General features: G+C 42.5%; 1 protein-coding gene across 3 annotated transcripts in view; it reads left to right on the top strand.

Moving 5' to 3' along the window:
* Window positions 1–24,710, top strand: part of DNAJC19 (DnaJ heat shock protein family (Hsp40) member C19) — a 143,051-nt gene that overhangs the window by 79,408 nt on the left and 38,933 nt on the right. For all 3 annotated transcript variants that reach the window (XM_069211046.1, XM_069211047.1, XM_069211045.1), the window contains one exon: window positions 21,891–21,961. In XM_069211046.1, the coding sequence (XP_069067147.1) occupies window positions 21,891–21,961 (71 nt within the window). The remainder of the gene's footprint in view (window positions 1–21,890; window positions 21,962–24,710) is intronic.

Genomic DNA, 24,710 nt, shown 5'->3' with positions numbered 1-24,710 from the left:
GCCGTCGCCATTTCGCAGTCTGCCCATTGATGTCAATGCCAGTCGGCTACAAACTGCCCAACGTGCAAATGCTGCATCTGTCGCCACTCTTCCAGTAATCGGAAATGCTGACCGAACCGTACGCCATGCCTGCCACCAACTTCAGCTTCAGCACGCATACACAACACACACCTAACAAGCGCAGAAGCTCTACTCCGCTCCACATGCTGAGAGCCCAGCATGCTAGCTAGCGCTCAGCGGTTGTATCCACCAACTAGTTTTTAAAACACACAAGTGGTAATCCTTATTTTCGTGTAATGTCATTACAATGAGATAAATAAATGCAAACGCTTGTGGAAAAAAACAGTTTTTAGAGGAAACAATAAATCTCCTAACCCATGACAGAATCATATAACCTTAACCACACAAACTTAAAAAACAAAATATGTATATGTATATATGTGTGTGTGTGTGTGTGTGTGTGTGTGTGTGTGTATATATATATATATATATATATATCTCATAGTCTCACATAAATTATGAACTAAGGTGAAAACTTCCAGTTCTCAGGTAGTCAAAAGCTGTACACACACTTCAATACAGAGCACTCATTAAAAGTACTTAACTGAATGAGCAGCAGCAAAAAAAGAAGGAAGATGGCTGGGTGTTCTGACTTTTTATTATGATTGAACTTTTGTTTGTGTTCCATATTCTTTAAAGGTACTGCTGTGAGTAGTGGCAATGAAGGACATTGAAATAATGTTGACCTCTAGTCTTGCCATAACACCCATTTGCCAGGATTTCAGATTTCATTTTTAAAGCATCCAGGCACAGGTCTAATTTGTGAGATGCACCGTGTCAGTTCGGACCAATCATTTCACATTCTTCTACTCCAAATATGATGCAAACTTTGTACTAAGTCTGAACTTATAAAGGGCAGATAATACGGAAGGTGGTTGCCCTCTGCAGGTCGAGAAACTACATGACAGTGTAATTGTCCATTGAAATCCTATCTTTGACAATTTTTTCATCAGAAAAACCCAGAGTGTTTCAGAGAGACGAAAGGGACCTTTTATTACAAGCAAGTGACATAACATGTTGTGTCCTCAAGATGCCAAAATCTGTGAGTTGAAACTGAATGCATTGACCTCAACTGGTTTTTAAAGAATTATTTTGTCATTGTCCGAAGGGAGGTTGAATACTGGATAAAGCAGTCTTACATAAAGAATCTGATTGAAGCTACCATAGTATTCACAGTCGAATTATCTGTGTTATCTCTTAAAATTCAATGCTCCCCTTTCCAAAAAGTAAGTTGCAATTATTGGTTATTTTTCTGAATTTCGCAAAGGCAACAACACGAGCACTATTACGCTAAGAATCCTCTGTAACCAGTACATAGCTGTAAATAAGCAAGTTTGAAAATGTAGTTTAGGGCTACAATTCCTAGCGGGGTGAGGCCTAAAGAGAGTCATACATTGTCTAATTAGCAGCATGTTTTGAGCAGGAAAAACCTAGGAATTTGGTTAATGGGAACCCTAGATTGAACTGTGTGCATCCCCGAAATATCTCTTAGCCCTCGTTATGTCAAAAAACGTATCGAAGGTCGACCTGCTTCAAACTCTTTACTGGACCGAAGGGAAGAAGTAGTCTCCCAGGGATAGTGCCCCTTTGAGCCGTTTGCAATTATGTAGGCCTGCAACCTTTTCGAACAGCTGGTAATGTTTTTATCTTTTTCTGTTATGACCCTTTCTGTGTATCTTTATTTTTCAAATCACTGATGGAACAGCCTAAAATGCACGTTTTTCATTTGTGCATAATTTTAGTAATCCGTGAAATTTTAGGCAAAACGTGTCTGACTTGTGTCGCCAATTTTAAAGTATAATTACCTCTCTGTAATCTGCCTTTGAAAAGTTGGTAGGGTTGGGGAGCAGAAAGTTTGCATAGAGGACCGAGCATCAGCCATGGTAGTCACAGCTAGTTCTTCAGTATTAATAAACAGCGATTCATATGCATAGACTTGAGAGCACACATGTATGACAAAGAGAAACCCTGAAAGACCCAGAAAGCAAAATCTTGCTGGCTGAAGAGCCGGGACAGGCTAAAGTTGTCATACATTCCCTGGGGAAACCTGGCAAAAAAATAATTTAGCTATGAGGATAATCTGTGAAACACAGGCAGATTTAGAGCACTTCCTGTCACGCTACAGCAGGAGTAAACAATAGTTGACTACAGATCAGGATTACTTATAAAGTAGTGCTGCGTAAAGGTCAGTTACATGCCAGGTTTGCATTTAGAAGTCTGGTGGTGATTCAATAGACCAGTGACTGAATTAGTTATAGTCTTCGGGCCACCATCAGTCCTATGTTGCTTGCATTTGAAAGAAAGATGGAGTTGGAAAAAGAAAATTGCGTTCTTGGCATTCTCAAGCATCTGAACGAATCCACCCTGACACAACTGCGTTACATGATGGAACTAGGATAGAAGTAAAAACAGAACACTGGTAACGGTAGCATGCACGTTCACCCAGCGAAGTTTCCTAGACTGTTGTCATATGATGAACCACTGTATCCGAGGTAGATCTCTGCATTTAGATTACTCCATCGAGCAATCAACCTAGGCTTACTACAATAATTTTAACAAAATGAAAACTCCGTTAACAGATTGAAAAACCTGTTTTGTTATATTTATTTTACTGGTACGTCAAGAAAGGGACGTCGAGCGGAGCCTATGTGGTCTTATAATTTTAAGTTATTGGAACTGTAGATCGAGTGGCAATTTATTGATTTTCCAAAGATAAGTGTGTGTGTCAGATTAGCTGAAGACATAGGATGACTGAGCAGAACAGGGTGCCGCCTACCAGTCCTCCAGGTAGGGCTAAAGGTGAATTTCCTTGCAGCAAAGATACACAACTCTTCAGAAACCACATTTGCAGAACCTTTGATTTTGAGACCAAATTGCTTAATCTCCACTTTTTAACAGTGGATTTTTCCATTAAATCCTCATTTATATAGAACAGTCTTTCATAACCCCTTCGCTGCCAGGCGTTTTCCCCCTCCTGTGCCGAGCCTTTTTTTGGCTATTTGGGGCACTTCGCGCTTATGCCCTCATAACTTTATGTTTACATAACCTACCCACTCCAAATTTGCGTCCTTTTTTTCCAACATCCTAGGGATTCTAGAGGTACCCAGACTTTGTGGGTTCCCCAGAAGGAGGCCAAGAAATTAGCCAAAATACAGTGAAAATTTCGTTTGTTTTTTTTTTTCAAAAAAATTGGAAAAAGGGTCTGCAGAAGAAGGCTTGTGTTTTTTTTCCCTGAAAATGGCATCAACAAAGGGTTTGCGGTGCTAAAATCACCAGCTTCCCAGCTTTCAGGAACAGGCAGTCTTGAATCAGAAAACCCAATTTTTCAACACAATTTTGCCATTTTACTGGGACATACCCCATTTTTACGATTTTTTTTGTGCTTTCAGCCTCCTACCAGCCAGTGACAGAAATTGGCATGAAACCAATGCTGGATCCCAGAAACCGAAACATTTCTGAAAAGTAGACAACATTCTGAATTCAGCAAGGGGTAATTTGTGTAGATCCTACAAGGGTTTCCTACAGAAAATAACAACTTAAAAAAATATATATTGAAATTGAGGTGAAAAATCTGCAGTTTTTCTCTACGTTTTACTCTGAAACTTTTTCCTGCAATGTCAGATTTTTGAAAGCAATATACTGGTACGTCTGCTTGACTCTTCTGGTTGCGGGGATATATAGGGCTTGTAGGTTCATCAAGAACTCTAGGTACCCAGAGCCAATAAATGACCTGCACCGTGCAGTGGGTTTTCATTCTATATCGGGTATACAGCAATTCATTTGCTGAAATATAAAGAGTAAAAAATAGCAATCAGGAAAACCTTTGTATTTCCAAAATGGGCACAAGATAAGGTGTTGAGGAGCAGTGGTTATTTGCACTTCTCTGAATTCCGGGGTGCCCATACTAGCATGTGAATTACAGGGCATTTCTCAAATAGACAGCTTTTTTACACACTCTTATATTTGGAAGGAAAAAATTTAGAGAAAGACAAGGGGCAATAACACTTGTTTTGCTATTCTATGTTCCCCCAAGTCTCCTGATAAAAATGATACCTCACTTGTGTGGGTAGGCCTAGCGCCCGCGACAGGAAATGCCCCAAAACACAACGTGGACACATCCCATTTTTTTACAGAAAACAGAGGTGTTTTTTGCAAAGTGCCTACCTGTAGATTTTGGCCCCTAGCTCAGCCGGCACGTAGGGAAACCTACCAAACCAGCACATTCTTGAAAACTAAAGACCTAGGGGAATCCAAGATGGGGTGACTTGTGGGGTTCTGACCAGGTTCTGTTACCCAGAATCCTTTGTAAACCTCAAAATTTGGCTAAAAGAACACATTTTCCTCACATTTCGGTGACAGAAAGTTCTGGAATCTGAGAGGAGCCACAATTTCCTTCCACCCAGCGTTCCCGCCAAGTCTCCCGATAATAATGGTACCTCACTTGTGTGGATAGGCCTAGTCCCCAATAAAGGAAATGGCCCAAAACACAACGTGGACACATCCCATTTTTTTGACGAAAAACATAGGTGTTTTTTGCAAAGTGCCTACCTGTAGATTTTGGCCTCTAGCTCAGCCGGCACCTACCAAACCAGCACATTTCTTAAAACTAGACACCTAGGGGAATCCAAGATGGGGTGACTTGTGGGGCTCTGACCAGGTTCTGTTACCCAGAATCCTTTGCAAACCTCAACATTTGGCCAAAAAAACACTTTTTCCTCTCATTTCGGTGACAGAAAGTTCTGGAATCTGAGAGGAGCCACAAATGTCCTTCCACCCAGCGTTCCCCCAAGTCTCCCGATTAAAAATGGTACCTCACTTGTGTGGGTGGGCCTAGCGCCCACGAAAGGAAATGGCCCAAAACACAACGTGGCCACATCACATTGTTTCCCAGAAAACATAGGTGTTTTTTGCAAAGTGCCTACCTGTGGATTTTGGCCTCTAGCTCAGCCGGCCCCAGGGGGGGCAGAAATGGTCTAAAATAAATTTGACCCCAACAACAAACAAACAAATTGCCCTGGCGCCTAGAGGTTTCTGCCCCCTGGGGGCAGATCGGCCTGATAACAATAGGCCGATCTGCCCCCAGGGGGGGCAGTAATGGCCTAAAATAAATTCCCCCCCACCCACCCCCCCAGGGAGCGACCCTTGCCTACAACGTCGCTCCACTTGCATGACGGCACGAAAAAAAAATCCCTGGTGCCTAGTGGTTTCTGCCCCCCTTGGGAGCAGATTGACCTAAAATCGGCCGATCTGCCCCCAAAGCGGGCAGAAATGGTCTAAATACAATTTGCCCCTCCAGGGGAGCGACCCTTGCCTAAGGGGACGCTCCCCATCTGTAAAACAACAACAACAAAAATCCCCAGTGCCTAGTGGTTTCTGCCCCCCTTGAGGGCAGATTGGCCTAATTAAAATAGGCTGATCTGCCCCCCAGGGGGGCAGAAATGGCCTAAAATAAATCCCCCCCCGGGGAACAACACTTGCCTAAGGGGTCGATCCCCTTACATGAAATTCACGAACAAAAAAAAAAAACTCCCTGGTGTCTAGTGGTTTCTGTCCCCCTTCGGGGCAGATTGGCCTCATAAAAATAGGCCAATCGGGGTAGAAATTGCCTAAATATAATTTGCCCCCTTTGGGAGCAACCCTTACCTAAGTGGTCGCTCCCCACCTCTAAAACAAAAAAACTAAACAAAAACATTTTTTTATTTTTTTATCCCTGGTGCCTAGAGGTTTCTGCCCCTCCTGGGGGCAGAAAAGGCCCTAAAAAACCTTTTCTGCCCCCCCTGGGAGCGACCCTTGCCCAAGGGGTCGCTCCCTTATGTCAATTTCATTAAAAAAAAAACATCCCTGGTGTCTAGTGGGCGTTTTGACAGCCGTATTGCTTTCAATCCGGCTGCCAAAGCGCAGAGAGAGACTTCAAAGGGAAGGAAATAACTTTCCTTCCCTTTGAAGCCTCTCTCAGCCTCCCCCACGTGATCGGAAGAGAAATGCAAAGCATTTCTCTTCCGATCGCGCTGGAAGCTGAGCTTCAAACGCGATGGGAGGAGGCTCTGTGACAATCAGCGCGTGCTCGCGCGCTGATGTCACAGGGGAGGGTGCGGGGGTCAGGGGTGGAAGGGGAAGGGCTTCCACTTCCATCCCTGACTTGGGGGGGAACCCCACAGAGGGAGCGCTAGCGCTCCCTCTGGGCTGTGTGCCCAGGACGTAATGGTTACGTCCTGGGCACAGCAGCACTGTGCCGCAGGACGTAACCATTACGTCCGCGGCACAGAAGGGGTTAATGGGAACCTGGAAATAAGCACTTCTCAGTGAACAGATTCCGCCATTAATGAATTGTGTAGGTTTTTAGTAGATGTATGGTGATCTTTTGAAGTAGTTCTGGTGTGACTATCTTTACATTTTAAGAATAGACTGCACTCATGGAATGAGAATAACTCTAATGAATAAACCATGAGAACCCAAGGATCTTAAGTGATCCGTGCCCACTGATTGTAAAACTTGTACTAGTCAGAAAACTTAAGATGTGTTTCTTAATGACAACGTGAGGAATATTTGTAACATGCTGGTTGTAGTCAAACATAATTTCTAAAGCCAGGATTAAAAATCACTGAGGAAGCAGTGGGCTTGGCCCTCTGACATGCTGCTTCTTTTTGTTCAAAACATTGTCGTAAAACGTGTGAATGGCAAACAGTATTGATTGATTAAGTGGAATATCTGATCACAGTAGTATATGCATTGACAAAGCCAATAGGTCTCTGGTGCAAAATGTTAGACAGAAGCTATTGCTGCTGAGAGAGCGTAGCTTACATACTTAGAAATGAACATGAAATGTTTATGAACTAATGCGTAATAATGCTGCATAGAAAATGTACGTTTAGCAAAGATATATTAATACATTTGAAATGTGCCCACGGGGACTAATGAAACTGACTAATAATGATGAAATGTTATGTTAAAATATGATTTTTCACTAATATTAAAATGTTATATGCTAAAGCTCTGCTAATAAATCATTAGGCCTTAGTTGGCATGAGTCCAGGCCTAGCTGCCCGGTTTCATATTGAATGTGTTTTTCTAACGTACAGTGTGCTGACTTACTGAAGGACATGAACTCGTATTTCTCCAGAAGTGATGAATGTAACTGTAGTAGATCCCTTCTCATAAAATTCGACTTGCTCAAGGAAACATTCTTGCTGAATGCAACAGTGTAGACTACTCGCAGGTACAAGGTCGCCTGAACCGGTACAGACAATGGAACCACTGACTAAAGTTGCAAAGAGGACCACAAGAAATTCCATCTGCTGAAGACGTCAATCATAAGGACCAATACACTACGTGAGGACTGTTATGGGGTGACAATTTTGATGAAATCATTCCAATTCCATTGGATGGAGATAGTGGGGTACCAACCCCAGCCAATCAAATTTTAGGGGACACTACAACCGAAAAGGGATAAAAAACCTATGACACAACGAGCCTTTAGGAGATGCTGTTGCGAACTTTTGCTATGACCCAGACACTTTGTCACTCTGCATAGAGATTTTGCTGTTTGGTTCTTCAACGATACTTGCCCTTATTTTGCCCGTCTTATACTTTTCTTCCTTATGAGGGAAGTGGCCCTTTCTTACCCATTTTGCTGAATTCTCTGTCTGATGGCGAATCAACTGATGTCCTGAAGACGAAGACTAAACCTGTATGCTGAGCCAAGATGGAGGGTAACTATATGATGATGAAATTGTGATTGTCTGTTTGCCTTTCCTTTCTAGGTACCAACTGCTTCTTTTAACAGAGACCATAGTTAGATGTTTTCCAAACGAGTGTTACCACTTTATTTTGCATGAAGCCCGACATGCCAATCCTAATTCGAGTTTAAACAAGGGGTCCACTAATCAGACGCAAATAGACAAATGACTGAATCTATGCTTTGTTGAATAATGCGATAATGACACTCTGCTAAGGATAACCTATGTTGACGTCGTGTTATGTTCTAATATTCGTGATTCTTGCTTTGATCAAATCTTATCAGAGTTGCCATATTGTGACTATGCTTATGTGTTTCTTGGTTTTGAGATTAATACATTTGCTAGTAGAATTGTAATCAATAGGGAATAAATATCACAAACACGTACTAGACTGATGTGGTTATTCATGACTGAAAGGTCATGGTGGTTTCTGAGTCTTATTAATGTCTTTGACTAATCTGAATTGTTTTATTATGGTAAATATTGATGACGTCATTGACCTGTGGATTGACATGTTAATCAGCTTTCTCGTCCTAAGGTGTCTTCAATCAACTCAAAAGATTCATTGGCCTAAAACGAGTCCCAGAGTGAATAAATTAGTCATAAAGGACGCGTTAACACTGCATTAAAAAATAGCAATTCTGTGCCTTGCGATGTACTTCCTGTGACCCTGTTTATGAGAGCGCCATGTACATTAGTGATGGTGCGTTCTTAGAGAGGGCTAAGTCTGTTTTAGGGTAAAGGCCACATATTTAGAGTACCGATGCCAGTGGCTCGTCTATTGTTGTGGTAGTTATGCCTAACTTAATACACAGTGCTGCTTGAACAGTATCCAAAGTGGTTATTTGTTTTGAAAAGAGAGTTGCTTCTTTGAAAGCATTGACATGTTTTATTTTGATTTTTATATGCTGTCCCCTTGTTCGAGGCCATGCTTTATTTTATAGCCTATGTTGTTAACACATGGAAGGACAGAAAGTTTTGGTGCTTCCTTTGTCATCTTGTAATTTCGAGATGGTAGCTTTCTTAAAGGTTTACCTTTGGATGCACGAACTTAGGTGGGTGTTTTTTTCAGTGTCTGCTTAGTTAGTGTAACTTGGACTGCATGACCCTGTAACCTCCCCTTGATTGGCTGTTGTTTTGGGGTCTCTTACTCACCCTCTTCTTGAAACCGACGTGGAATATTGCACAATGCTTCCAGCTGCTGTTTTGTAGGATTATTTCCTTTTATGACCAGATTTGAGATTATTTTTAGATACTCAGTAGGCATTAACTATTGACTGTTGCGCAGATATAAACATTAATTGATAACGTGACTTAGGGCCAGATGTAGCAAAGGTTTTTACCCATTCTGTGTCTATGGGAAAAAGTGTTCGTACATAGGGCAGTTAGATTCTTACACAGTATACGTTTATACATACTTTAAACAACTGTAAATAACAATTTTAATTGATATTTGAGATCGGTGTTTGTAAACTGACGAGCTTGAGTGTTTTGCCATACTCTCAATGTGAAATAGGTTTTAGCACAGTAGCGCATTTGTGTCATAAATTGGCGCTTTAGTGGTGGTAATGGGCAATGTGATGATGTTGGAGGAACAGTGTTAAGTGTAAAGTAAAGCAGTGGCGTGTTCCTATCACAAGATGGGGCTGAAGCGCTACTAATGGTGAACGTAGTACAGTGGGAAGAATAAAGAGACTGGAACGTGCTCATCTTGCACTTTTCCAGATGCGGGCCATTCTGTATTTAAGTAATTGTTGATGCAAAGTTAAAATAATATAAACAGATCTGCCAACTCTTTCGGTGCCATCCTTCTTTTTCTCGTCACAAAGTCACAAACCGAAGAGCCAATATAACATGATGTGAGGTGGAACGCCTACTCTTGGCAAGTTTCTGTCTCGCCTTTTGAGGCTCAGGTCTTTTGCAGCCCATTATGGTCTGCGGCACTTCCCTTGGACTCGTGAAGGGGCTTCAGAAGCATTTGTGCTCTTGGCCCAGGTGGGAGTAGCCACTTCTTATGTGAGAGTAGCCACCCCTTCTACAGCCCCGCTCTCTCCTTAACCGTCTACCCGGAATTTAAAGTAAACATTTAAAAAAACAGATAAAATTGGCGTGTAAAAGGACTCTTCCTTGTGATACATGAACTCAATGTACACGATCCCGTTCTGAATGGCGCACTGTATAGTAGAGAACAGGATGAGAGTTTCAAGGGAGAGTGTAGATTTTCCTAGTAATTTATGAAGGAAAGTCTTAATTTTATTAAAGACACAGAGGCGAGTATTATGCTGTTTCTTGCTTTTAATTTGAATAGCAGCACAGTCAAGAAATGAAGAACACCAATCCCATAAAGGCCCGAAAAGGTCTGGGCCAATGGGAAAAAATAAAGACTAGAATGGACCAATCAGAGCCCAACATAACCAATGTATACCTATCGAAACCACGAGCAGGCCTCTTTTCTTGAGCGAGAAGTCTAGTTATAAGAAAAAAACATTGGGAAAATGGAACTAACAATCAGAAAGGCCAAAGTCAAGGAAAAACAGTCCTGAACAAGGTGAATCCAATGGAGACCTTCATCAGGGAAGCGACGATGGTTTGAAGTGGAGATCTGTGAAAGGAAATACCATGATATGGTTTCAGGAGTACTCCAATCTTCATGCGTTGTTTGCTGAAGAGGCAGAAGGTGTAACTGAAGGGTGGGAAAGAGAAAATGATTAGCATGAGTTTTTGTGGTGGGATAATACTCGCCTCCGTGTCTTTAATAAAATTAAGACTTTCCTTCATAAATTACTAGGAAAATCTACATTTTATGTGAAGACCGGACGCTCTTATTATGCTTTTTCAAAGCGTATCAATCGCCACCGAAGTAACTGAATCAATAGGTTTGCAATAAAAGGTCCGAAAGGTATTGTCATTAGACCAATCTGCAGATCTTAAAATGTCCTTTATGCAAGATCGGGCCCAAAAGGCTTTAGAAGCCATAGCACCCCTGGAAGAATGAGCACCAAATTTGGAGGTATCAGTTCCAGCAAGGGACATGACCGACTTGACCCAACGGGCTAAAGTAGGAGATGAAACCGGCTTGTGAGTTTTTTTGAGAGATGAGAAGTTGTGAAGCAGAGGACGTTCTAAGATGTGCTGTATTTTGTTCATATACTTTTAAACAATTTCCTACACATAATTTAGGTTGGTTTGGAAAATAAGGATAAAAAACTGAAAAGATATTAGTTTTGGTCTGTCTGTAAATTTTAAAGAGGATACCTGTGGGTGTGAAATGACGATCAGAAATGTTTAATTCTTTAATATCATATAATTGTTTTATGGAAACTAAACTTAACAACATTGTCAATTTGGAAGAAAGCATTTTAAGGGATACATATGTATTTTCTGGCCAGGAGAGCAACAGTTGTAAAACCACATTAACGTCCCATAATTCACTATATTTGGGAATAGGAGGATTAGAGAATTTTACTCCCTTTAAAAGTCGGCAAATAAGGAGATGTTCTCAGACAGGTTTTCCATTGACAAGGTCATGATTGAGAGAAATTGCAGTGCGATAAAGATTAATGGTTCTGTAGGACTTACCTGAGCTTGATTGGGCTGCAAGAAAGTTAACGATTAGAGAAATAGCTGCTGAAAAGGGATCACAAGATTTTCCCACACACCAGCTATGCCATAAAGACAATGCTGATTTATAGGCCTTTGTGGTTCTGGGAGCCCATGCTTTAGAGATATAATTTGAAGCTTCCTTTGAAATTGTTGAACAAGATTGGGAAGGCCTGATATCTTCCAAGCAGAGAGGGTGAGAGAATTGTTGAGAATTAGATTGTGAGATTGGCCTTCGGGATTGAGGAGGAGATCTGGGAACACAGGGAGAACTATCGGAAAGTCTGTGGTTAGCTCCAGAAGAGGGGGATACCATACCTGAGATTGCCATAGAGGAACTACCAATATGAGCGAGTCTTGTTGGCGCCGGACCTGAGCTAGAACTCTGTTGCTCATTAGGAAAGGTGGGAAAGCATAATTGATTGATTGGGACCAATCTTGTTGGAAAGCATCCGTTGCCGGGGCAAGAGGGTCTGGTCTCCAACTGAAGAACTGAGGTAATTATGCATTTAGACGTGATGCGAATAGGTCTATGTGTACGGGTCCCCATTTGTGAAGTAGAATTCGGAACGCTGAAGGATGGCGCTTCCAGTAGCTGGAATCGATCAGAAAACGAGAATTCCAACCTGCCACTCGATTGAGGTTTCCCGGCAAGTATTCTGCCTGAACCAATAGTTTTTGGTGTAGACAAAATTCCCAAAAACCTTTGGCTAGTTCCGCCAAAGGTTTGGATTTTGTACCTTCCAAATGGTTGATGTACCGAACTGCCCATAGATTGTCCATGCGGAGGAGGCTAGAACATCGAACTTTGTTCTTTGCGAGGCTTTTGATTGCAAAGGAGCCCGCAAGCATCTCTAAACAGTTGATGTGCAATGAAGACTCCTGTAGAGACCATGTACCTCCAGTCGATATTTGACCACATCTTGCGCCCCAACCGGTCAGACTTGCATCTGATTTTAACACAAGATCTGGGGCTGATGCAAAGATAGTTCTGCCGTTCCAAGCGTCGAGGTGCTCCAGCCACCATTGAAGTTCTATATGAGATTCTTGATCTAGGAGGATAGAATCTGAATAAGCAAGACCCTTGCGAAGATGTCAAATCTTTAATCTCTGGAGGGCACAATAATGAAGAGGGCCGGGAAAGATCGCTTGAATTGAGGAGTAGAGTAGACCTACAATCCTTGCAAGAAACCTCAGGGAGATAGGAGGAAGGAGTAAAGAGCGGGTTATTTCTGATTTTATGGCTTTGATTTTTGATTCGGGTAACTGGAGAGTAGCTTCCACTGAATTTATGAAAAAGCCGAGGAACTCCAATTTTTGAGATGGAACGAGGACTGATTTTTCCCTGTTTATAAGAAAACCCAAATCTATGAGAAAGGAACAAGTCAGATGTATTTGGGAAAGTAGGGATTGAAGATTCTGACCCATTGACAGAATGTTGTCTAAATAAATGATGAGACGTATACCCAGGGTCCTGAGAAATGAAACCACAGGTTTCATTAACTTGGTAAAGCACCAAGGAGCTGAAGAGAGACCGAAAGGGAGGGAGGAAAACTGGTACGTTGAACCTTGCCATTGGAATTGAAGACATTTCCTGTGGTCTGGATGAATAGGGATGGTGAGGTAAGCATCTTGGATATCCAAACAAACCATCCAGTCGCTTTGTTGGAGAGTATCCTTGAGATGTAAGATGGTCTCCATTTTGAAATGACGATAGACTATAAAACGGTTGAAACCTCTTAGATTTATGACTGGTCTTTATTTTTTGTTTTTCTTGAGAACTAAGAAGATGGAGCTTAGAAAAGCACAGGGGTGTAATAGAGTGTGTTGAATTGCATGTTTTGAGGGAGAGACTGAACTTCTTGGGATACTAGAGAAGTTATTTCTGCCGAGAATTTTAAAGGAAGAGGAAGTGATGTTTGAAAAGGAGTGTCGTAAAAATCGATAGGATAACCCTGAACTTTACTTAGAACCCATGGGTCTGAACTTATCGATTCCCATTTGTGAAGAAAACATTTTAGACGACCCCCATCGGAAAGATGGGCAAAAGGTACACTTACTTGCTGGTTGAGAGGATCTTTAGAAGCGTTGATTCCTTCCCCTGAAACCTCTGGTTCTCTGGGGGTAAAACTGGGAACGGAATTCCTGACGGGAGGAATTGTAGGAGCCTCTGAAACCCTGAGATCTTGGGTAGCGGCCGGTAAAGCGACTCCTGCCTCTAACAGCCCTGGCAAAAACACGATTGGTAAAGACTTTCTTTAGAGATTGTTGGGCTTTATCCAGTGATGCAAAAGTTGTCACATATTTACTCAATTCCTTGATGGAGTTGCCAAATAATAGTCCATCAGCTTTGATGCCAGGGTCCATTGAAGCTAAATTTGCTAGTTTAGGGTCTAGCTTAAGGAGTAATCCTTTACGCCTCTCATGGGTCATAGCTGAATTGGCGTTACCCAACAAACAGAAAGCTCTTTGGACCCATAAAGACAATTCCTCCAAATCGATGGACAAATTGTCTAACCTGGCTGTTTGGGCCAAATCAAACATTTGTGCTAAAGGACCCACAATATCCAACATTTTATCCTGGCACACAGACCAGGCCCTATCCACTCCTTTACGTGGATCTTTGCCAAATTTTGTAAAGAAAGTTACCATAGAGGGGTCTATAGAGGGAGTAGCAGTTATGTGAAGAGGAAGGGCAGGCCTAGGGCATTCTGCTTTGAGTTTTGATCGGGTTTGTTTGTCTAAAGGTGTGCGTAGCTTTGCCGTTATATAATCTCCCACATGAGATGACGGAAACCATTCTGTGGAATTAGGGTGGTGGATAAGATTAGGGTCAAACATAGGATTACGCTCTGAGTCCAAAATGGATTTGGCTGAAGGGATATCATTGCCGACCACCGGCTTTTGTCTCTTAGGAGGAGGGGTAGACCAAGAGTCGGAGAGAACATTGTCCTCATCATAATTATTGATGTCTGAATCAGGAACAAATTCGTCATCCATATCATGGATGGTGGAATTTACAATCTTTTGTGCACTATTAGTGTGCTTTACTTTTATTTTGCTCTTTTCCCCTGAAATGTTCCCTTCCTTGTTTGGAGGCCTGGGAGGAACTTCGTCCTCAATCTCATGTGAGATAGACTCACCATCCAAAAGCACAGATTTTTTAGGAGTTTATTGATTTTTAGAAGCCACCCTGGCTTTGCGCTTTCTGCATTCCCCCGCAGATAGGCCGGTGTAGATTGTGACATAAGGGATAAAACAGAGCTTTCCAGATTTTTTGTGACCCTCTTCATAGATAGAGAAACGGCTTTGGCCACAGAGGACTGAATAAAATCATTTACGTTAGATTTAAACTCTTCCTCACTGTCATTGCCTTGGAAAAAAAATTGAAAAATCCATTCTTTAACAGGAAATGAGCAAAAACAAGGAAACCAGGAAGTAAAGGGTTAAATTTGAGGAGAAACGAGGAGCGGGCATGTTTAAGGGCAAAGCCGCGCCCTTAATGGGAAAAAATAAGGCTGGACACACCCAGCGATGCTGAGAATTTATGTGAAGTGTCGGAGAGGGAGCGACATGTGTTGCCGATAAGGGGAGCCTGAAAAAATAAATCAATGAAACGCGGCTAAATACAGCCGAAACAGGTGAATTTGACGGTGCATAGCGAAGGGGAGAGTGGCTCCCGAAAAGGAGAGTTTCTGTTTTGAGGTGTTTAGTACGCCGGCGACGAAGGAGTGGGGCAACGGGCGCCACCAAAAGAAGCCGCGGGCGGGTAAACAAAAGCGTACAAACTGAAAGTCAAGTTATGAACTATACGTATAATGAAAGGAAGAAACAAATAACCATGCATGCAAATAAGAATCAAAGCAGGCACGTTAAAGAGAAACATATAACCAATATGTACTTATCTTGACTGCGAGCAGCAAGAAAAGAGGACTGCTCATGGTTTAGATAGGTATATATTGGTGATATTGGGCTCTGATTGGCCCATTCTAGTCTTTTTTTTTTTTTTTTTGTCCCATTGGCCCAGACCTTTTCGAGCCTTTATGGGATTGGTGTTCTTCATTTCTTGACTGTGCTGCTTTTCAAATTAAAAGCAAGAAATAGCATAATAAGAGCCTCCGGTCTTGAAATAAATTGTATTTTTTCCTATATAAAGTTTAAGTTGCTGTTATCTATTGAATCGAAATGTGAGGGAACCAGTTCGCAGTACCCCAGCGTATGCAGGGAGCTCTGCTGCTACTCCTCAGTGTCATGCTCCCTGGTTAGCAAACGCAAAATGGCTGTAACCAGTGCTTAATTTGTGCTTGTTTCAGTCGCGGAGCAAGAACACTTATTTTCTGCCTCAAGCATTTACTGCGAGCAAAAGACACATATGAGAAACACGAAGGAAGAGAAAAAAGAAAAAGCGTCATAATGGGACAAAGCCGAAAGCTGCAAGAGTGAGCCGAAGGGGCAGTGAGTGGCTTTAAATGGATTGAAGAGGCCCGAAGTGGCCTCAGGATTACGCTGCCTCAGTATTCTGTGTTCACACATTTAATTGAAGCAGCCGCATGTTTAAGAGGAGTGCTTTGGCTACCGGCACATTTTTACTTACAAATTAAGCACTGGCTGTGACAGAAATGTCTACGAGATTATTTGCAGAGGTTTCGTTTTTTTTTGGTTCCATGTGGTGTGCTGAGCAGTATGGGCACTAATCAATTTAAATCCAGAGCTGTATTAAAGTGTTTGTGAGGTGGCGGGGGAAGAGAGCAAGGACACTAATGCACTGCCATAGTTCTGACAGACAAAATAAAATAAATATTCTCGTGGAGCGGTGCTAGGATACAAACCAGTCAGCCAGAGCAATGAGGCTGAAATGCCACTTGACAGGGCAAACACAAGACTAGGGTGGAAAGCCATGGAATCAAAATCAGAAACCTGAGATAGTCCACAAAGCCATTCAATTCTCAGCAAGTGGCAGGCCCAAAGCTCATGGTTTTTTTCAGAATATCTTGGATCGAAAGCGAAAATAAAATGTTGCCAAGGCAAGTCATAGTCCCCCCTCTTTATTATCTTTTTGACTGCAGCTTGTAAGAAAGCAAGAATGGCTTCCAGTATAAACTAGGTTTATTTGAAGTTGCCGTAAAATGGACTGTTTTTGAAAGCCAATATGGACCCATGTTACAGTTAAGGACGTTCTAGCAGGAAAAGCTGGGAGGAGCAATAATATGCTGGAAAGGTGAAAGCACATTAAAGTATGTAGTTTGCCAGGCACTCCTCCCCTCCAGTCCCCAGACTTAAAAAATAAAAGAGAAAATCTGTCGAGATGGGGTTTCTCTTTTACCCTTGACTTTTCTAACAACAGACTGGTTAAACTTTATAAGGGACCAAAATAATAACTCCTTAGGGGTCTTGTAATTCACAACCTTGGCTTGAACGTTTTACTTCTTTCTTCTTGCCCAATTGTACATTGTGATGGAATGGAAACGACCTGTTCACTTGGGAAAAGTGGTGCTATCCTGTTTTTTCTTTAGTTAATCTACTTAGCCCCCCTCCCTTTGCAGAGGATTCATGAGTTTTCAAGTCCACTCATAGTGCCCACCATTTGAACCAGAATTCCCCCAATCATAGCAAGGCAAGGGTAGCTACTGCGCCATTTACCAAGGCTATGAGGGGGACAGGTGGTGACAAAAATAACCATGTGGGACAGGTAACTTTATCTGCACCCCGAGTGGGTAAGCCACCAACTGGCAATCTCCTTTAGAGGTTCCAAGCTCCCATACTTGTGTTTTATTGGTTTTTTTTTGGGGACCAACTCTAATTGCCTTCCATATGGCACATACAGCATGGTGTAAATGAACCTTCCACGAGGTCAGGGACTACTGCTCACTTTGTTCAGGTTATACAGAATGGCGACTCACCTGTGGGTTTCTCTTTTTCCATTGTGGACATGACATTCTGCTTGCTCCTTTATCCTTAGCAACCTACCCAAAGCTGCTTGACTAGGGGGTCAGTAATCATTGCCCCTTCCGTTGTAGAACCTTTTTACCTCCTCTCCACAGAAACTGACCACTCTCTCTTTGTTGTGTTGTGCAGGCCTGGCACCTAGAGCTCTGTAGCATTACCAGTATATCTCTAATCCACAAACAATCCTGACGACTTTGAGGCAAAACTGTCTGGAAAAACTTACCAAGGTGAAGCCAAAGTGCATGCATTTGGCTTCTTATGACTGCAGAAAGATTTTGAAATTTAAAACAGTCTTGAACTTTGGTTGGCTCAGGCACGTTCTCTGTGCCCCAGAGTAGGATAAGGGCTAACCCCTTCTAGCCAGTAACATCTGCTTCTTATGAATTTAATGTAGACATGCTCCCCATGCCACTGGAGTCAAGCTAGCCTAGCTGATGAATGGTGATACCCTGAAACCGGTCCTAGGATGCTTGTGTCCAGTCCAGGGAGGTCCTGGCTTGGCAGTTCGGGCTGGACCGTTCCCATGGGGAACAGGGTCAAGACTGATTTGCATATAGGTGGGTCCAAACTGGAACGGCAGGGGTAGCAAACAAAAATGGATTAAGGCCCAGCATTCCGTCCATTACTTGTTCTTTTTCCATTTAAAGTAGACTCCACATAGATGTTTGGCACTAACAGAGCTTGCTGTTACTTGCCCTCCAGGAGGATGGAGAACTCTGGGAAAAAAAACCTTTCTATGATGACTAACCAGATAAGTAACACAAACTGCCCAGTATTCAATGTCAGGTTCCAAAGTGTAAGACATATTTGCATAGGGCCCACTGGACAGAAGTACTGTTAGAAGGTCACCTTGCTGGAGTGAGTTGCTCATAAGCCACAATTAGTTGTGAAATAGCTGGCCACGGACAATGAGGCAAAGATAATTAGCTGAGGTTGTGACAACACAGAGGGGGTCATTCTGACCCTGGCGGCCGGTGGCCGCCAGGGTTACCGACCACGGGAGCACCGCCAACAGGCTGGCGGTGCTCCCACGAGCATTCTGACCGCGGCGGTTCAGCCGCGGTCAGAAGCGGAAAGTCGGCGGTCTCCCGCCGACTTTCCGCTGCTCGGGGGAATCCTCCATGGCGGCGGAGCATGAGGATTCAGACACCCCCTACCGCCGTCCTGTTCATGGCGGGAAACCCGCCATGAACAGGATGGCGGTAGGGGGTGCCGCGGGCCCCTGGGGGCCCCTGCAGTGCCCATGCCAATGGCATGGGCACTGCAGGGGCCCCCGTAAGAGGGCCCGCAAAGTATTTCAGTGTCTGCTATGCAGACACTGAAATACGCGACGGGTGCAACTGCACCCGTCGCACCCCTGCAACTACGCCGGCTCAATTCTGAGCCGGCGTCCTCGTTGCAGGGGCATTTCCTCTGGGCCGGCGGGCGCTCTTTTGGAGAGCGCCCGCCGGCCCAGAGGAAATGTTTGAATGGCCGCCGCGGTCTTTTGACCGCGGTGCGGTCATTTGGCGGCGGTACCTTGGCGGACGGCCTCCGCCGTCCGCCAAGGTCATAATCACCCCCAGAGTTGCTTACCTTCCGCCATATGTACCAAGCCTGCAGTGGCCCCGACTGGTAGGATGGCTGTCAGCCCACCCAACCAGCCCTAGCAAGACAGTGGTCATCCCACTTCATCTATGTCACGGGGGATTTGTGCCATTAGCAGTGGCTGTTTAGTCTCAAAACAATCATACTGAATACAAATCAAGTAGAATATCGTAGCCAATCAAATAATCATTTATTCAAAGCAACATGTATTCCTTTGGGAAAATATACAATGGCACAGTGGGTTTGAGTAAAAGAAACCCTGCTTGGTGCTCTCTAAGAGCTGTGGTACACATGTAAAAAATGCCAATCATAAGCACTTATCAAAAGGAAAAGAACAGCACGACCCATTTACAATAAGTATACATTATAGTATAGGCTCCACCGATCAAGTCAACATTTTGATCTCCTTCTGATTGAGATTCTCTAGAGGATAGCACTATGGGCTGATGGATCAGTGTTTTACCCGTTTTGTACCAGTGAGGAAATTTGTTGATACAAAAGGGTATATGCTTCTCCCTTGCATTATTATGGAGCCAGTGTATGGCAAAGTATGGACAGAATAACTAGCCTCTGGATCCACGTGGTGCCTCCAGTCCGGCTGGTACCTATGCCACCCTAAAAGCGTGAACGCCACCAACTAGTTTGAAGCTAAGAGTGCTTGAATTTGGTCCTCTCTGCAATACCTTTAGGGCTCTTCATTCTCCCTGTTGTTGTTCACCACTGAAATTAAGTGAGTGCTTGAGACCTCTTGGGTCTAACAAGTAGCTATTGAGACCTTTATAGCACTGACTTTGACATCCTAAACTGGCCTCTTACCTGGATGAGACTTGTTTGGCTCACGTAGTGGGCTTTTGTGGCTCTCAAGTCCAAAGCCCACTAAGTTGTGTAGGCTTTCACTTAGACACTCGAGGGCAGACAGATCATATTCAAACTGTAAACATGGTGTTTTTCTGACTGTTTATGAGCATTGTAATAAACACAAGTAGTCCAGGAGGTAAGAAAACCTGAACATATTCCCATGGGGTGATATTAGCCTTCAGGCATAATGTTCCTTGAAACCGAATACATAACATATACCCACAGATAATGCGTTTGAAGTTCTTTCATAGCTACAGAATGTGATAGCCCCTTCTGATTTTTATGTAGATCATAATTTGACCCTCCCCCTTGCATCTACCTGTTAATAATGTCCCATTAGTCTCAAGTTAAAGTACTATCTGCGACTAAGTGTGTGTGTGTGTTATTTTCTAATGTTATGCTGTATCAAGAGTTTCTATCATTTACCACCTCCTGTGTCAGCCTAACCGCTCTTCTTTGCTACTTCTGGAGCATCAAGTGATGAAAGGGAGAAATATGGTTATCTCAGTGGCCCAGGGATACCTGTGGTAAACAGTGCTGTTCAGTAACCACTGAAAGAAAGACCCCAGGTCCCCAAAAGGTCCTTACATAGATAGAATTTGTGATGGTGCTGTTATGACAGGAGGCATTAATTGCAAAGTTTACTTTTTTTTGGATGATGATGCTAACCATGTTCCGGAGATGTGACTCTCGTAATCCTTCACTCTTTGGACTTAGTTGAAAAACCCATAAGGATGTTAATGTGATGCTCAATTCAATACCTTTTATAGGTCCTTCAGAAGAAATGCAGTAACTGTCCTTCTGTTTATCATTTTAAAAGGATCTGGTGATCAAGAAGCACAATGTTTTGATTCTTCCATTGCATGCAGAGTCCGCATTTAAGATCTCGGGTTAGGCAAAGAAAATGCAGATCAGTTAGGAATAGTGGAGGGCTGAGCTGTGCTACCAAGTACTTATGCTACCACTCGCGTCCAGGTTTAGATTGATGATGCCTCTGTGCTATTTTCATTAGTCTGGCATGGAAAGTCCCAGGGACTGGATGTGTGAGGGCTCTTGCTCCTAACATATAGGTTTCCCAGTCGTTTCTGTTTGGAAGAGTGTACTCAATTATTGAGACTGATTATACCTGGAGACAGTTCACTGGACCATTAATCTCCCTGTCCCTCGTCTTGCAGTATGTGTTGCCCAATGCGCATGTATGTGTAAGGCAGCTGATGGTAGCAAGTGCTATTGGGTTCCAAAATGGCCATTTCATTACATAGTTGGGCTTTCCTAGATGTATGTTCAGAGGTCTGTTTTAATGTTATTGCAGGGTTTGTGGTAGAAAGTTCTGGTATGAAAGTGGAGTAGAATGTTGAGCCAGAACGTTAGTTGGTCGGTGGGTGAGGTAAAGATTCTGTGGGGAGCAGTTGCTGCCGATTGTCATCTTTTCAGTTATTGATTGGATAGCTTGATAATGCTGTTGTGAGCACAGTGACACACAAAGATACGGTGCCACAACACTTGCATCCGTAATGTTGCTTCAGCGCATATGCCTAAAAGTGCAACATGTCATAATAAGAACTTTGCACAAGTATTCATTATGGCTACTAACTTTTACTGGTGTCTGGAACCATTTTGTTGGAGCCACTCAAATGCGCCTTTGTTTCTACCAGAATTTCTTTGACGATTTGTTCATAATTCTGTCTCTCTGAAATGGGGTCAGGGATGGGCGTTCTTCATCCACTGTATTTCGATAAGACCTGTAGGCAACTGCCAAGGTTGTCAATCTTCATCCATCTTCTTACCAAAGTCTCGAACAAATTACTGTTATCTGAGAGATGTGTGTGTTTTACTTTCTGTTGAGTGGTAAAAGTTGATATATTACATGATAACTAGAAAGAACTAGCAAACTTGTGTTGCATGAAATGTAATTCTTGTCAAGATTCCAATTATTTTCACTGTTACTACTACATCAGTGCAAATCTAACCTATTGTGACATTAATATCTAAGGCTGCTCTGAAGTCTCAAGACTTGCAAGGCTTATAAGAATACCCTAATGCATATACTTTACATTGAAAATACTTTCTTACTGCTTGTTCTGTTTTTGTGATTTCTTTTAGCCCCACCGCCAACAAAGTAAAGATCAGGGAAGCGCATAGAAGGATAATGCTTTTGAACCATCCCGATAAAGGTAATGAAAGGCAAACTTCGGAGGAGTTAATGTCCTGTGTGCAAAAAATTAACAGCTTCACGAAAATTGAGTATTTTATTCACTCATTTATTATTATACTTCTACAATGCAAAGATCGAATTCCAGTTTATCATCACAATTAAGAGAAATTGACATGAGAAAACACTGTTTCCTTTCTCACAGATTACATGTTACAATCACCTTACACATGGAAACAACTCGCCTACAAGTTAAAAGCTTCGTCAGTGTGATTTTACCTTAATGCCCAAATGTAACCCCTTAATTGTAGCTTTGGTTAAATACCTCTTTAAAACAAATATATCAGGAAAAAATGCCATGCTGTAAATCATATGCGCAGAAGTGCATAATGCAATATGCTATTTAATAAACTGTTCAGAGAAGGGGGGGACATGTTGACCCAGTCTCCTGAGAGTGTTGCCTCTCGTGAGTCAAGCCCTATTCCATCTCAACAATGGTAATCAGTAGTATATTACACTCTGCGCATCTGCATCTATAAATGCCCCCTTTCCCACTCACACAGTCATATTGAGGAGACGTTGAACTTTTCCTGCAAGTATAACAAGCATTTGTACTGCATTGGGTCTCGCATTTGCTCGACTTAGAGCTATTAGCGTTGTAAAGTCCTAACCAGACTTTTATTGCCACATAAAATGAAAATGAAAAGTAATACACCTTTACATAAGCGAGCCGATTTAAAGTGCCACACCATGAGTATGAAGGAGCACACAAAATGAAACAGAAGTTCGCTCGCAGTCAAATATATAGGCAAATGTGCAGCAAGATCACGCTGCGTAGGAAATAAAAAGAAAAAGTAGTCCAGAAACCATGCTGAAAACATGGAGCCTCGCATGTTTTCAGTAGTTGGCAGGTGCGCTCAAGGAGGGCTAAACACCAGAAAAGGCATGACATATGCATGCCTTTCAAAAATAAAATCAAACCTTTTTTAAAATGCAAGCCCACGAACCAACAAAACTGATGGGTGTGCGATGGGAGTGGTTAAAAGCCCACAGAGAGATTACAGCAAGTTAGAGTGCTTGCGCTCGACCCTAAAAAGAAAAAAAAACACATTTCCATTAACAAACAAACTGTAGGAGAAATAAAAGAATGGAAAAAGGAACATCATAAATCATCATAACACTTGTACATAACTAGATGGAAAAGGAACCACAAAGAGATGGAAAACACAATAAGTGGTTATAGCTCAGTTTATAGTTTATGCAAAAAAGATACAGTGGCCATCGATTCCTGCAGTCATCAAGCTAGTGATAAGGGATGTTTAATGAGCAACCCCCTGAGCCATTGAGATCTCCCAAATACCTTGCAGTAATTAAGAAAAGCAGTGAGTTTGCCTGGAGTTTGACTACTACAATCAACCCTAAGGCTGCTCCATGTCTCATTCCAGACCAAAGATGTATTGCATGTTGAGCTTATTTTAAGAAATATCTTAGACCACTAAGCGATAAAATGCAAACAAGAATATCAAATTGGCATCAGTGGTATGACACCTGGTACGTTTACCTGTTGCCTTCAAGTTTTGTTTAAATGGCTAACTTTTCATATAATGCATTCTTGGAAGAGTGCAGGGGCATTCCGTGTGCTGGTTAGCAGGTTTTATTTAACATACAATGTTACATAACATATATAACATAATGTCCCTAGAGGCACAAAAAAGTCTGATTTCTGCTAAATTGAGCAAAAAGAAACTTTTGCCCCACAATGGTAATTTTTGTGTCATTTTGTGAGCCCAGTTTCTCTGCACCCTAAACAGCGCAGTGAGTAAAAGTCAAAGAAGGTGGTAAGATCACGCTTGATAGAACAATTCTTGTAATTTTTTGTTTGTTTTTTAAGCGCTCTTTCCCTACCCGTGTGTGTTTATATTCCGATCCCTGTTTTTCTGCAAACTTGGTATTTTAAACTGCTGTTTTGTTCTACCCGTGACTATCTGAATTTACCTCTTGTCTATCTGCAAACTGGGTACCTTTAAACTGCAGTTTTTGTTCTATCCGTGAAGGTATGAATTTCCCTCCTAGTTTTTTTCAAAGACTGCATTAAGCTTCACCCCTCCCCCTTAAAAGGTTTAAAAAAGGCTAAATTTACCTCAGTAGCTAACCAGAGTGTGTTTAAGAGACTGCTTAATCTGCTTTGTGGTTTAAACTGTGCTTGGAAAGTGAATGCAGCACTTGTTTTTGGCTTGAAAAAGTGATTACTTTAAGTGCACGAAAATCAGTATCTCAGTGGTTTCAAAAGTGCCCCTTACCTGAGAAGGAGAATCTGGTAGCTAGAAAATGTGGATTGTGCCTGTCTGTTTCCAAAGAGATTCTGAATAGAGGAGCACCTCCCTGTCCCTTGACGTAGCAGTCTGGGCTTAAGGTCACTTGACCCTTATATACATTTCTATTGGTTGTTTCATCTTTTGCTGTGATTGGTTGCTAGTTTTTCAATTGGATTATGGGCTTAGGGTTTGAGTTGTGATTGGCTGTTCGGGCTAGCGTTCTGATTGGCTGCTAGGTATTCCACTGGACTAAGGGCTTAGGGTTGCAGTTCTGATTGGCCATCACTGCTAGGGTTCTGATTGGTTAGTAAGGCTGGTGTTCCTGTTGGATTTAAGGATTAGGACTTTAGTTTTGATTGGCTGTGAGGGCTAGGGTTCTGATTGGTCAGTGTTAGGGTTCCTATTGGACTTGGGGCTTTGGTTTTGATTGGCTGTTAGGGCTAGGGTTTTGACTGG

The sequence above is a fragment of the Pleurodeles waltl genome, chromosome 10, assembly GCF_031143425.1.
Source record: "Pleurodeles waltl isolate 20211129_DDA chromosome 10, aPleWal1.hap1.20221129, whole genome shotgun sequence".
Taxonomy (NCBI): domain Eukaryota; kingdom Metazoa; phylum Chordata; class Amphibia; order Caudata; family Salamandridae; genus Pleurodeles; species Pleurodeles waltl.
The sequence above is the reverse complement of the archived record's forward strand: the minus strand, read 5'-3'. Positions and strand labels throughout refer to the sequence as shown.